General features: G+C 39.1%; 1 protein-coding gene across 2 annotated transcripts in view; it reads right to left on the reverse strand.

Moving 5' to 3' along the window:
- Positions 1-10,694: 10,694 nt before the first annotated feature.
- The window catches only part of phactr2 (phosphatase and actin regulator 2), a 52,685-nt gene continuing 47,149 nt past the window's right edge, over positions 10,695-16,230 (reverse strand). For both annotated transcript variants that reach the window (XM_080450038.1, XM_080450039.1), the window contains exons 11-12: positions 15,822-15,898; positions 10,695-15,112 (exon numbers count right to left, since the gene is read on the reverse strand). In XM_080450038.1, the coding sequence (XP_080306164.1) occupies positions 15,097-15,112; positions 15,822-15,898 (93 nt within the window). In that variant the 3' untranslated portion in view covers positions 10,695-15,096. The remainder of the gene's footprint in view (positions 15,113-15,821; positions 15,899-16,230) is intronic.

The following is a 16,230-nucleotide window of genomic DNA, read 5'->3' on the forward strand; positions in this document are numbered from 1 at the left end:
TGCATACACACATACACAAACAAACGCCTTAAAGCCTAATGCTTTTATGCTGTGGAACCGTAGTCTTTTTGTGAAATATTCAATTTAGTTACAACTTTGGATTGTAACTTTTACAGTTGTCAAATGAGTGTTGCACATGAAATGCACAGAGCAAGTTCACTCAGGAAACTGTGCTGTTGACGGCAGCCAACTAACCTTGTGTCACCAAGCTTTCCACACTGCGGAAAGCCTGGTTTTCATTCCAAATTAATCAGTCTAAAGCCCGCCTTCTCTACATCCCGTCTACTAATATCCGTGTTCAGGTGACACCCCTGGTCCCTGAGAGGATTGTCCAGATTTGAGATCTTATCAGAAAACTGCCCAACAGATCCCAGTCTTGCGACCAACACTTGGTCGGCCTCAGCTCCACGCTTCTATTCTCAACTAATCATATACTTCCCTAATAGAGCCCCCATTTAAACAGGGAGGTTTGCATTGCACATGCTGATGCTGCCACCTGGGAATTGGAAAACCTCCTATTTGTTAGGGGAGATGTAGTGTGCTCCGTCAGAGTACCTAAAAGCAAATCCATACATTGTGAAACCAAATAAATGTATTGCTCATTCATTATATTCATGAATTTTCCTGACTGTAGATGGAAAACAACTTGTATGTTTTCATCACTGTAGTAACCGGGCTATTGGTATAATATCTTGTTTAACTTTCGTATATCAATAGCATCAATTTAGGCATAGCAGTCCTTCATATGCGACTTAAAAAATGCAAGATCTGATTAAATCGGCATGAACCTCAACACAAGGTAAATGGTCAAATAGAGTCTAAACAACATGCTATCTAAAGGACATTCTTAGCCTTTGTGGACAAGTATATTATACACAGTATATGAGTATATTATCTAAATAATAACATGTGATTGTGAACAAGTAACCAACATGCATCTGCATAGTATACGTAGCATGTATCTACAACAAATGCAACAAGAAGTGATAGAAGGAATGAGTAGGACTAGGCGATGAGGTAGAGGCTGAAGATGTGACTTCATACTGCGTGGTGGGGAGTGAGTCTGCAGTCGTGATGGGGGAGGGGGGTGTCATTCCACACCCACAGCATGGGAGTTAGGAGGGAGAATGTTGTCTAGAGGACACTTCGAGAGAGGGACCAATGTCCTGCAGTGGATGTCCTGCATTGGATAACAAGTAAACAAATGCTAAATGCTAAATGACACTTGACCATAACATTTAAAAGTATGTTTCTACCATACCATTAGACTGTCTCCAGGCTGGCCTCCCACACTGGATTTATTTCCTTTTAGTTGGATTACCTTCCTCTTCTAGGGTTGGGATCCTTTAGGATTTTAACGATTCGGGTTCCTTAAAGTTGTACAATGCAGAATCACAAATAACGATTTTTAGCAACCTCTGCTGGTCACTACCGTCACTGCATACAATTTCCGTAGTCCTCGATTACCCAGAATTCCATTCGTTTTCACCGGAAGCCGGAAGCGTTTCAAAAAGCGATCTTTTAATTGTTTTATACTATCTACGGATCGTTTCTCTTAGCCAGTGGAGCATTAGTTACCATGAGCTGTGCTTTCTTTTTCTGTTCTTTTTCGATCTTCCAATCCTACATTCTCTTAAAATCAGCGTGAGGTTCCTTTTTGTTATTAGCGCGGTAGTTCCTGGCCAAACAGGAAACCGTTGCGTTAGTTCCTGGCCAAACAGGAAACCAGTGCATTTCCGCCTCCGTTTTCCGGCCAGATGACGTCATTTCCCCGGGAAAGTACCCCCCTTCACCGTTCAATAGTAAATATATAAATAAAAGGCTTCCGGGGGTGAAATTCATGGAGTGGGTATTGTGAAACTTTTGCCACTCACAAAAGATATACAATTTAACTTTAGTTTTGTTGAAAACGTTACCTAGTATGCCTTTAACGATTCCCTCTTAACGGTTAAATGCAGATATTTCCTTGTGTGATGATGAATGTATTTTCCTCTATAATTATGGTATTTTATGATTGCTAAAATCTATACTGTATGCATTCATCATCACACAAGGAAATATCTGCATGATGAATGTATTATTTTCCTCCTTTCCTTCTATGTCTGTTGGCTCTGGGCGGACGATAACGTAACACCAGAGCACAAGGAAACCGGTGTTTGCGACTATGTTTTCATTCCCACTAACAATATTTCTACACGGAACACTAACACCACTTCTCCCAGAGAACATGGATCGTTTTGGTTATAAGCCCACTTGTTTCTATGATGAAAGAGTAAGTTAAAATGTGAATATATTTCCGTGGTTTTGTCTGCTCCGCGGACGCTATTGTTAAATTAGTTTCGGTTTGTTTCGAGGGGGAAAGATCGACGGACATGTGAATCCCGCCCACTACATGTGATTGGGTAAAGCGCGGCCTACGTCCTGATCTGAATGCGCACTCGTTATGACGAACCTCCCCGACAGATTCCAACGCAGTGCAGAAGCTGTTCTTGAGAGATTACTGCTGATCAACATTAAAACAAACATATAGCACTGAACACTCACTTATCGTCATTGACGCACACAAAAAGGAACAGGTTTGGGTCTGGAGTATGTGACAGTTTAGGCTTCCTCCTTCTCTGTGTGGAAAGTCACACTGAGAATTCTTGGCCTCTGAGGCAGCACACCTGTTCTAATAACTTGATTATCATGAACCTCAGCTGGTACATAGCTAGTTGAGGGTGGTATCAATTGGCACTCCACTGTGCTCTTGAGGGCCTTTGCAACAATCAGTCTAGTTGGACCGGGCCCAAATATGGAATTCTAACTGGCCTTGCAGTGATTATGCATTCCACTAAGTGAACCTTTCTTAGATTTTGTCACAGCAAAGATTATGCAAATCTTAAATGTCCTCTAATCAAATCCATCTAAATTATAATGTATCTATAAATAACCATGGAGAAAAAAAGTCCATCTAATTCTGGGGGGTGTGTAGCTCCTTGAAAATCTCACAGCCAAATAGCTATAGAATCAGTAGATGGGTCCTTGAACTGATTATGGTTTGAGCAGCTCATTACCTCACTGCTTCACTTTACTGCCTGAACCTTTCGGGAGTTGTGTGCGTGCGTGCTTGCGTGCTTGCGTGTGCTTGTGTGCGTCTATCTGTTGCCTGCTAGAGAGAATTCCACCTTTTAATAACCACTTGGCCTTTGCCTGTTCATGATATGAGTGTCACATTTGGGCAGTGTCCATATCTGCTCTCTTGTGATTACACAGGAGGCCAGCCAAGAAGGTTCAGGAGTCACGTATACATCCTTGTACAATATGAATTCTCCCACAATCCAATTACCTTTGTCCTTCACTGCAAATATGTAGGGCTGTCACAGTCATGGCGTTTTACTTGACGATTAATTGTCATATAAATAATTGTGATTAACGATTTAATTGTGTTTTTGGCATTGGATATTGGAACATATGAACAGAAATGACATGTCTTTTTGCCTTGCACAGAGCAGATAAGACAAATAACTTAGAAATTAGCCAATGACCAGTACCATATAAATGAATAATGTACTATGGCCAAAATAGTCCATAGAGGAAATAGCTGCAGAAAAAGCTGTAGATCTATTTCCACTATTTTTGAAAATGTAGGAACATTTTTCAACATGGAAATGATTATGCAAAATAATTGTGATTATCCCAAATAATTGCTATAGGCAATTAGATAACAATTGTGACAGGCCTACCAACATGTCAAATAAACAATCTCAGTCTAAACAGGCTTTTAAAAATCATGTGAAAACATTGTTATGGGAAAGTTAATCTGCATACACAATGAATTAAAAGTTTTAAGTTAACCAATTGGGGTGCTTAACTGCTTATTTAGACATAAGGTCATGATGTGCCAATGAAAAACACATTTTCTTTGTTGGCTGAGTGGCTGCCAGGCAGGCATTCTGCTCTATTTCTGTGTATTCTTTGGAAAAGGTCCACTGGACCACTGCAAAAGAGAGTGCTCACATCATGCAAACAATGTTTTATTTTAGAATAACATTTTTATTAAAAAAAAAGTAAAATAAACCCCAAAGTGCTTTACATAAAACATTAACTCTAGAGATGGATGTTCTTTCTGTTTCTTATGTACCCACTTTGGAACATCTTTCACCAAGTATTTGCTGAAACTCAGGACTGCGTTTAGTATGATCACTACACTGCAAAATGTGTACTTTTACAAAACTTTTACTGAGAATGTAAAAACTGACAAATTTTTACACTCAGTTTAATTAACAGGATTTTACTGTGTATGATAAGCCAGGACAAGAAAGTCTCCCATCTTCTCATTTTTAAAAACTAATCCCTGCAGATATTAAAGTGGTGATTAATGGTCCTCTTATAACAAATGAATAATGGAGCTGTAATATAGCATAGACCTCCAGGCAGCAAGCCAGGGAGGAAAACTGCTCTCCTATCTGTGAGGACTTAATGTTCTGTGTGTGTGTGTGTGTGTGTGTGTGTGTGTGTGTGTGTGTGTGTGTGTGTGTGTGTGTGTGTGTGTGTGTGTGTGTGTGTGTGTGTGCACGCGCCCACGCATGCAAAGTCCCTGATGACAAGTAATTTTTGTCAGGTCAAGTTTAGGGTTGGAATAAGGTTTACATAAAGGTTAGAGGGACATTTCAATTAAGTTTATGGATTTATAGACTGTGTGCATATCGTCGATGTCCAGCCGGGACCAGCTAACTCCATTTTCTTTTTTTTTTCTTTTTTTTTCATAAATCAACGCTATTGAACCCCCTCTACATCTGTGTAATTTGTTTTTTAATAATAACATGAAAAGTATTAAAAAGCGCCTCTGACGAAAACTCCTAACTCCATTGGACCCTCAAACTGTCTGTCAAAAACAAACAACTCCCCCCTCCTCTCAGGCTTTCAGAGAAGCTCTGCTCTGTATGAGGCAGACAGGGAGAGAATGCTTTTGGGAGAACATAAACTGGGAAGAGAAGAGAATGTATGTGCAAGGTTTGAAAGATGTCACCCCAGTAAAGAGGAGAAGGGTGTCTTCACAAAGGTCATCTGCTCGTGTTTTCTTTTTAAATGTTAATGGACAGAGAATGAGTGTGTGCAGGAGTTTGTTTCAAACATCTCCAAGAGCTCAAGGAGATCATGCCAAAAGACTTTCACAGCTTTTATGACAATCTAAAGCACTAAGAAACACCCACCACACACACACGCAACACACAACACACAACAGTGTGATAATAAAATGTTGATAGGTATATGATATGAATTCAACTGTGGTTGTTATTGTTAGTGCAGTAGGCTACAGATTTGATAGGCTACAGATTCTATTTTTCATGAATGTATTTTGTATTTATATGCCATTTATTTATTGTTGGTGTGCCATGATTGCTTTTGTTAAATACATGATTGAGTATTGAGGCAGAATTGTTTGTTGCACTCAACTGTAGAAGAACAACAGTGGTAACAGTTAGATCCATTTACAATGCATGTTAAAATAAAAGTTGTTTAAGTACAGAATTCAGCTTGATATATACTTAGTATATGAGGATGGCGCTCACCATACATAGCTGATCTCCAAGCTCACAATGCGTTGTGATGTGTTGTGAGCTTTGAGATCCATTGCCAGCTGTTCTTATCAATGATGGACAAAACCTCCTAACTCCACTTGCGCTGGATTTGTGTTTGGACAAAACTCCTAACTCCACTTGAGCTGGATTTGGGTAAAGTGGTGATAATATAATGACACATGCAAGTATCTGATAATATATAAAGTCACAATACCAAGTTTGATGAGGCATATTGCTTTGTTTTTTTTTTTAAATTCTTCATTTTCAGAAAAATTTGTATTTTGTTTTTCATTTCCTGAACAATTACCATTTTGGATTTAGCTGTTTCTGGCCGGACAGCAGAGATATGTGCGTTTGTGTGGACAGACAGGAAATTATAATGTACTTGTGCCAGGAGGGCATCGATTATCTGTATAAAAGTAATGTTTTTGGCAATCTGCTAAATAATTATTTCTACTTATTTTGGCTGTTTTTAAAACGTTCAACATGAATGAATAAATAAAAGGATAAGGGAACAGCTTCGGATACTCTGAACTCTTTTTAACACAACAATTTCTTGCCAAAGTCGAGTATTGATGTGTTGCTTTTGGTGAGATCAGGTTTGATCTCATGGAGTTGAAGAGATTGATGACTCACTTACACTTGCTTTAATCTCTCTGTCCCCCCCCCCCCCCCCCCCCCCCCCCCCCTCTCTCTCTCTCTCTCTCTCTCTCTCTCTCTCTCTCTCTCTCTCTCTCTCTCAGTATGTCTAGCACTGACCATGTCTGTCACAATCTGTCACTTTGCCTTACACGTGCAGGATGTTTTTGGGTGGGATACCGTGACACTGTGACTTTGTGTTTGTTGTTCTGCATAGTGCAAGCTATAATCTATACGCATAGGCTTATGCTACTTTGTAAATATGTATTTGATGTACCCCAACACACGCACGCACGCACGCACACGCGCACACGCGCACACACTCTCTTTGAGTGGCAGGTACACGTACACCCATGCATCCACTCGGAGACTTCTTCAAATGTGCCCGGGCAGTGACACATTAGCACATTGGTTCTCAAAGTGGGGTCCGGGGACCCCCAGGGGTCCTTGGGGGGGTTCCAGGGGGTCCCCAGCAAAATGTGTGAATAGCATCACAATGATTTTAACCACTTTAACCTTTTATACTTTGGCTATTCAAAAATAGCAGATATACAAGCTCATAGCGCGGCACCGAGTGCCGCGCTATGAGCTTGTAGATCTGCTATTTTTGAAAAATCTTGAAGATTCGTGCAACTCCTTGAATATATTTCTTTTAAAGCGACCATTTTAACACAAATCTTTGCTTCTGGGGGTCCCTGGCACAACATATTTTCAGATTGGGGTCCGCGGCCGAATATATATCAATTTGGGGGTCCCTGGCATGAAAAAGTTTGAGAAGCACTGCATTAGCACATTTCATTCACTCACCAGCACCACACTACATGACATCATAGGCCTACACACCTCATACTGAGGACCGCAATGTAAGCTTTTTTGCGTTATCCTTTTGATTATGGTGGGTCAGATTTATCAGTGGTGTAAACTAACTAAGTACACTTACTTAAGTAATGTACTTAAAGGGATACTTCACTTTCGGGCCGGGGACACATTTAAAAAAAATATTAAAAATAAATGAAAAAAGTTATGGAAAATTCATGGCCCCCTCACACATTAGTAGGACACTCTAATGCGTGAGGGGGCCATGAATTTTCCATAACTTTTTTCATTTATTTTTAATATTTTTTTTAAATGTGTCGGCGGCCCGGAAGTGAAGTATCCCTTTAAGTACAATTTTGAGGTACTTTTACTTTACTGGATTATTTCCAATTGTCTATACTTTTACTTCTACTCCACTACATCTCAGAGGCAAATATTGTACTTTTACTCCACTATAATTATTTGAAAACATTAGTTACTAGTTACTTTGTAGAAGATAAAGTATTACATTATAAAACATACATTAGCCACTTTAGCCCTGTTTTTGGCAATTTGGCAAATAATTATTTCTACTTATTTTGGCTGCTATTTTCAAACATTTTAGTACTTTTACTTTTGGTACTTTAAGTACATTTTGATACTTTTGTACTTTTACTCATGTAAATTTTGAATTCCGGACTTTTACTTGTAACGGAGTACTTCTACATTGCAGTATTGATACTTTTACTTAAAGAGATGGTGCCATGGTTTTGCACTTTTTCTGTTTTTCATGTGTCTATGAGGTTGATAGAACTTCATTAAGCCCCCTGGTGGTGTTTTTATGGTGTTTTATGTCTTCTCTGACTATTTTGAGTTTCTACCTGGAGGCTGAAACCTTGAGGGTCAAACGTGCCAATAGAAAAACAGCCCTTTAGTGACATAGTAAAAATATACCCTCCCCCTCATTATCATAACACAACAGGTGTGGGCATGAGGGGGCGGAGGGACTAGGACAGGTGGGTGGTGCTAAGGTGGTGGAGGAGGTGCTAAGGTGAGAACCAGGTATACTTAATGAACTGGAGGCGTGTCCACATAAAACATAATTTTAACAATTTCTGTACACTTTTTTGAAAAAAATCTTCCTCCTAGTATAACCATAATACCTGATGATTATGTTTTAAGGGGGGAAAAAATCACTGAAAATCACGGCACCCCGTCTTTAAGTAAAACATTTGAGTACTTTTTCCACCACTGAGATTTATGTTACATTTGACATAATGTTTTATTTCATGATCAATAAAGATATCAGTCAATACTGTACTGTTATTGATGGTAGGCTACTTTTTCTGACGTTATTCCTCCCCTGACCCTTAATCCCCTTTGTATTGCTACCCTTGCTGTATCTTACAGTACTTTTTCTTACCCTTTATTTGAAACTTAACTGCTGTGCTGCGTTTGGTGACTGAATTTCCCACGCGGGATCAATAAAGGACTATCTAGCTAAGCTAACTAGGGGTGCAAAATATTTACTTGAGTATCACTACAGTATGTTATGTTTTGTGACACTGTATGCATTTTCAAAAAGACTATTGAGTTTTTCTTAATTAGTTTGTTTACTAATTGTTTTAAAATCAGTGTATAGGCAAATGTTAATTCCTTTGCTCAGATTGCACAGAAAGTAGTGTTAAATGCAGATCCCCCACAGATTCTTTATGCTATGACAGTTTTCCTAAAATGTTATCTTATGAAAAAATGTCTTACAGTATTGCAATATATGGGTAATTTCCCTTATGGTTGCACATGGTGAAACTCATCCCACTTTCTTTCTCTCTTTCTCCCTGTCAGAGCATACTCCATCACGCTCTCATCCTGTGTGGATTCGGCTGGACTAAAAAGGTTTGATAACTATTACACAAAGGCAAAAACCTCACTTAGTGCAGTCTCAGTGTACAGATATGCTAACCAACTCTATATATGTGTGTGTGGGGGGGGGGGGGGGTGCGCGCGTCCATGCGTGCGTGCATACCATATAAATATGCTTACGCCTTATGTACTATCCGTGACCTCAGCAGATGACAGCGAGTAAGTAGTGTTTGGGAATCAATGGTTAACAAGCCATGTGGCCCATAGGTCAGGAGCCTACAGTATCTGCTGTTTCCGTAGTATGAGGTAGCCTGGTGTACTGTACAAGTACACCCCCTGGACATATGACACTAATGCGTCACAGGGTCTTACCCACAATCCAACCCTTGATTCTGAGTGCCCAGCAGGGAGGCATTGGGTAATATTTTTATAGTCATGATACAGTACTTTGAAATGGTTTTGTGGGAGTTAGCTACTGTATGTCAAAGTTACAGCTTGTAATAGATTGTGTATGACAAAGGCCTCATTCTTTTTTTTTTTTAAACATATTTCTTTAGATATTTGATGTCACAGGCTGGTCACATGACGTCTGAGATCCACATTGGAGCCACACCGTTTCGTTATGTGGATCCCGAGATTCACATAATTTCCTAGTTTGCGAGTTCCTAGTTGGTTATATCTTATTCCATGTTATATCTGATAATTAATCTAAATTGTTAACAGATGTTTTTTTTTACATCAACCCGTTTTACAACAAAAACATGAAAATATACGTCAACAGCCAAATACACTCCAAATTGATAAATCAAGTAATTTCAATAATTAATAAATAATCTCAGCTATTCAATTATTTAGCTTTTTATTTTCATTATGTGTTCATACAGAAGCCTTCCTCTGAAACATCTTTAAGATACGCCCTGAATGCCCTCATAACTCATTGCATACGGTAGGGTTTTTAAGACAGGCTATGACCATGCTGGTTTGTTGACTCGTATTTCCTTTGTCTATTGCCTTAGTGATGACTCATGGATGCAGATTCTGTTTTGCTCCAAGAGTCCTTGAAAAGCACTCAGTTTATTTCTTCACCATCCTAGCCAACTATTCGTCAGAGTACTTGACTCTTCAAGGTCAATAATCAGGACACAAACTGCTTGAGGAATTGAACTCATTCATTAACAGGGACATTATCGTGTTGGCTCAACCATTGTCAACATCAAGGACAATCAATCTGTACATTCTATTGCCTATTCTGAAATGATAACCTGAAAACAACCTCTTTCTCAGTGCATGTAGCAGAATGTAACTAAACAAAAGAGGTTTTCCATTAAATTAATGTTTTCCTTGAACAGTTGAATAAAAAATATTTGTTTTACATATCGTCACAGGAAAGTCACTTGAATAATATTCAAGTGCTTAAAGCGCCATCTATCTCTGGTTTTTGATCTACAGTATATTAAACATTGATATCTAATAGAGTCTGATAGATTAATAATATATTATGTAGATAGGTCAATCAACAGACATACTGATGGTGAAAAATACTTGCAAATAATCATCTGAACAAAAGAGTCTAACAAGAGATGATTTTCCCCATGTCTTTATATACAAAAACATCATAAAGTTGGACATTACTATGTGTATCTATATTACATGATATCATCCTATGAAGATAAATCTCAGATGGCTTTTTATGACAAATTTGTAGTTTGGTGACATTCCTTTTTTTTTTCTCGCCTTGTAGTTGAAGGCCTGCATGTCCTTTTCGCAGGCTCATGAAATTCAAGTCAAAACCTTGATTAATGGCAAATCTACATGGTCGAGAAAACATCTCTGTAAAGATTACTTTTTAATGAGAGGTTTTGCGTTTGACAGCAGCACTTTACTTACACATTGATAAAAACTAACAAAAAGGATGTATAATATAACTGTATATTTCAGATGTATGTTCCAAAACACATAGCAACAATAGACATAATAATATATTTGTCATTCATCACAGAATCTGACATTTTTACATTTTGATGCCTGTATTATAAATATGTTGGGATAATTGGACCTTTTTGCATAATTTGAAACTCGTTCTTTATGGATATGGGGCTTGGAGAGAGGCCTGGGATTTACTAGTGGTAGAAACCATGGACGTGTTATGTCATCAAAAAAGTGTACCCTTCTTTATTTACACTTACTATGCACTGCACCACTGGTATACCATGATATGGCACAGTGATTGACAATAATGCTTGCAGTTGAGGAATCAAGTGTCAAGAGTGGCTGGAATTGATTTAAACCACCTTGATAAAACTGAAAAGCAGTGAAAAAGACTTGTCAGCATCCCAACCTGCTGACATCCATCACAGAGACTGATATTTTTATACTTGGATGGCTGTTTTATAAATGCGTTAAGCTAATTGACTCTCACTCATTCTGACAGGTTCCAAAGTAGATGTCAAGATTTAGACAATGAATCCAAATGGATCTTATGGATTAAAGGAGGATATTAAAAAAATGTGTGCCCCTGGTTTGAGTAATACTGACTGAGTATTGAATACAGCTGATTTAATTGCTTATATTCTGCTTATTCTAAGATCTAGATCTAAGATTCTAGATCAACAAGCTCACATTCACATTGTGTCGCACTTGCATCGCGACACATTTTGAGCTTGAAGATCTATTTTCGCAATTGTTAAAGATTTTGACCATCTAGAAGTGGAGAGAATGTATAATGAGAATGAGAGAATGTATAATGACCATTCAGATCGTAGACGTGTCACGCTCTCCATCTAGAGTAGAGACAGTTGTAGATTTCTGTACTAAATCTAATATAACAAATATTTTCTCTTATGGGGTTCCCTGGCACAAAATCTTTCCAAATAGGGGTCCATGGCCTAATACGTTATTAATATGGGGGTTCTTGATACGAGAATGTTAGAAAACCACTGATGCGGAGATGAAGCCTACTTCACTGCTTCTAAACCATGTGGGTCAGAACCCGATAGCGGTTTGTGAGATGTTATGACAATAACAAGGGCAAACGACAACTTCAAAGGAGGAATGTTGTCTTAATACATTGGGTCCTAGTCAAAATAAAATTCAAGTTCCAGTGTGACATCAGTTGAGAGACAATGTCCTGTGGTATCCAATATAATGTACTTTTTTTTTAGTGAAGACTGAATGGAGCCGATTTATTACCATCAACAAAATGTGTAATCTGTGGCTAATTCAAGTCTTTTTTGGGGACGCCAGTTTTATAGGTAGGCTATGGTCAATAGCAATAGATCTACACATTTCTGTTATAGGCCTGCTTGATATGATCCCTACAACACTCACGTTTTCTCACATTGCGCTATCATATGGGGACAAGAATTCAAAAAAATGCAAATACATTTACAATGTAGAAAAATCAAACAGCTAAAATCATAGCTTAAAACATTCACATAGGAGTAATAACGTATCTTGGCAGTAAACTTGATTTCAACGTATGCACATGCTCGATAGACATTCTGTACAAAATAGTCAATATACTATATAACAAGATACATATTAACGTGACTGAATACTGTTGCTTCTCTTCCGATATTGTACAGCTCGTGTTACAATCTCCAAACATTCAAAAGAGGACAGAGGCCCCCTTATAAATCACAATTTGTAAGAAGGTGGCACATCAGGGTGGGTTGTTAAAAGGTAGTTTTATACCCTTGCAATGCCTTCCTTCTAGTCAAGGTTCACTAAGCCCAAAGATGATATCCTACAAGATAAAAATGTAATTCTACATTACACCTTTAAAGCAATTTTTGAGATACGTTTTGCACTGACTTTCTCCCAGTCCTGCTGCGGGAGATGGAAAGGGAGAGCGAGAGAGAGATAAACTTCCAGCAAATGCTCTCGATCCGGCAGTCGTCTGACACATATTGATGACTTCCCAGATTCAAATCTCTGCCAAACAAACCTGTGCGTTCAGCAGCTACGTAGGCACCATCATAAATCTGTGGCCTTCGTTGCGCACTGCATTGTGCCCTGGCCTGGACACTCGGGATTCCAAAAGTCTTACAATGTAAAAATACCGGTGTAAAAGGGACATTTTACAGGAACTACCAATCGTCCCTACCACTGCAGGAGGTTTTAGGAGGTTCACACTTACACATGTCACCAGAGTTTATTGTGTAGGCTACTCACATACATAATTCCTTTTTCTTTCTCGAAGATTTCTTTCAAATTGTGCAAAAAAAGGTTATTCAGACTTGCACAAGAATAATACTGTAGGCTGAGAAAATATAGGAGGCATGGAACAGACACATGGCAGAGAAAGAGACTTTCCGTATGCTAATTGGCACAGACAAGCAAGAGAAACAGACCGTGCAGTGTTACAACCTCTAAAGTGACTGCAAGATAATTAGATCACATGAGATTAACAAGTTTGCATCGACTGTGAGAAGAGAAACCGCCGTGTTGGCATCACATGTGCGAGGAAAGAAACGTTAAAACTTTATGTGGATGACTGAAACCTGCAGGCAATCTGTGTAATGAATCTCCCTTTACATAACGTGGCAGAGAGCTGTGCAACGAGAGGCACATATTTGACTTCAGTGGGTAGTGTGTGAACACGGGGTCACCACAAAGGGAATGTTTATGGAAATGGAAACTTCCATCAGAACAGCCTGATCTATCATCTCTTTTCTCTTATTACCGTGTCACAGATTTATCAAATCTAGTCAAATTGAGATGCAGCACTGTTTAAGGGTATCGAGGGTTGGATGTTGAAGAATGAAGCCTGTCACCTTCATTTAAAGCTGATAGGAAACACCGGTGTGTGTCACTGAGGGAGATAAATAGCAGGAGCCACTTTTGGCATTTCAAATCATTATGAATCACAGGAAAGAGTCTTCGGCCCATGACTTAAGATTAAGTCTTCTGTCTATACCAAAATCTAGTTGAAACTAATGGTGATCAATCAAGCCTTTGCAGTTGTCGCTCCCACTCTCTGGAACTGTCTTCCCTTAGTTATAAAAAATACTGAGTCAGTGGATAGTTTTAAGAAGCTGTTAAAAACTCACTTGTTTTGTAAGCAAATCTTTTGTAATACAGTATGTGTTGTTAGCCTTCTGTGCAGTTTTAATGTTTTTAATGAAATATTCATTGTACGGCACCTTTAAACCCGTTTCAAAAGGTGCTTTAATAAATAATGTTTACTTATTTACTACAGCCGATTGCCTGAAATGGTTTATGAGTAGATCCTCCATTGTATGTGTATAGAGCTTTACCCTCAGTAACTGCATGTAACTCCATAGCAGTGCAACTGACCTCATATGGCATATGAGCATCAAGTATATTCTAAACACTGTGTTAAGCACGTAAGGTCGTTGTTGCTGAATGGTTTCCATTTCAGACCATATTTGACCCTCATAGATCCGTTGGCATTGGCAGTACAATGCAACAGCAATCCAATCCGATGGTTCATTCCTCATCTGTATACACTCCTCAGAGCTTAAAATTCCTAAATTATGACATTGTGCCCTCTAGTGGCAGTACACTTAAAAATAATCTTGACACATTACACATAAAACATAGGCACATTTCAACATAACTCTCTCTCTCTCACTCACTCTCTCTGACATCAGCACATATCAATCCAATCAACATAATTTCCTGTTCTGAGAGGATGTCCATATTTGGCCACAGGATTGGCAGCTGATCTCCACAGCCCCCCCGTGCACAGTTACGGTATGACACGTTGTTGTGCATGTTAGAAATTGCCAGGTAGAAACCTCTCTGCACATTTCACTTGTAGGCTGCACAAGTACAGCGTGTGATCTCTGTGAGTTTTTAGGGCCGCTCCACAACCCAGAGTGAAGGTTAAGTAATTTCCTCTCTCCGTTTCCTCCCGTCGTATTGCCTGACAATGGAGATCTTGGGGTTTAAATAAAAACGCCTAGTGAACCGGAACATTAACTTAAGTCCAGGAGGTTTCAAAAATAAATAACTGGTCCAAACCAGAGTCCTATACACACTGTAGCTCTAGCTCAGACCATAGACAGGTGCATGTATATTGTGGCTAGTATCCATTGTCATCCTAGGTCCGACCTGTAACCGCGGACTGATAGACGTATCGTCAGCGGCTGTGGAATCCCAAAGAAAAGTCAACTGAAAAAGGGGCACTGTGGGTGCTGAAGGCTGGAGAACGGTAGAAGCCAACGGCGTTGGAATTTATTGGCCTGAAATCCAGTTGGACCGAGCATGCTTAGGGCCGATGGAACCTGTGAACACCAACACACATTGTTTCATGTTAACATATCAATAACATAGCACACCAGAGACTCGCTCTATCATCCCTCACGCTGAGGTACAATTAGGGATGCAACTATCGATTATCTTCTTAGCGATTATTCTATCTTTAAAATGTATCAACAAATCAACACAAAGGAAATTCTAATCAATTTGTTTATAAGCGACTAAATCAATTAGTCTGATTAACTACTCACTGTTTCATACTTTATCATACAACGGTGTCGCATAAAACAGTCCACGACAAGTTGTAGATCTGTTATTTCAGCTACTTTTGAAAATCGATAATTTTATTTAAAAAACAATTAAATTGATTAGTTTGATTAACTGTTGTACCCCTAGGAACAATATCATACTAACACTGATATCTATATATCTAACAATGCATTACAGATCTTGGTCTGTTTCACTTCATTGGTTGTCAATGGCGGGACTAATAAACTCAGAAGGACCTTGGTGAGAGCATTGCACCTTCTATGTGTTAGTGGGTTTAGAAGCTGTCATAATAATATTAGCATGAATCAGTGTGAACAAAAGCAGTGTAGCGTTAAGGTGGTAAGATTATAAGTGGTTGTGACTGCAGAAACAGGAACATTGGCAAGTTAGCGAAGCACAAGTTAGCCGCTCATTTGCATACTGTGAGTGTATGTATTTACCAATTAAATGGATTGTTGTGATTACCTGGTGTAATGTTTGCTCTCCTCGTGAACGTCCATCTCTCGGCTCTTAAACTCATTTAGCTCCTTGCGGATAGCAGCCTGGGGAGGGGGCACACACACACACACACACACACACACACACACACACACACACGCACACACACACACACACACACACACACACACTATCTGTAAGTATCTTCCATAGTCTGTAATCAGTTCCCTGACCTCTAACCTTAACCCGCAACACTAACCAAATGAACCCAACACAACACAACATTTTACAGTGTACATACATACCTACATGCCCCGCCTACCCGACCTTAACAAAACCCTAAACCCAAGCACAGAGATACAAGTAGGTCTTTGTATTGTTGACAGACAGCAACACACCTGCACTTGGGAGGGTTAATCTTTCCTTTTTTTTGTGA

The sequence above is a fragment of the Gymnoscopelus braueri genome, assembly GCF_963280865.1.
Source record: "Gymnoscopelus braueri genome assembly, chromosome: 14".
NCBI lineage: Eukaryota > Metazoa > Chordata > Actinopteri > Myctophiformes > Myctophidae > Gymnoscopelus > Gymnoscopelus braueri.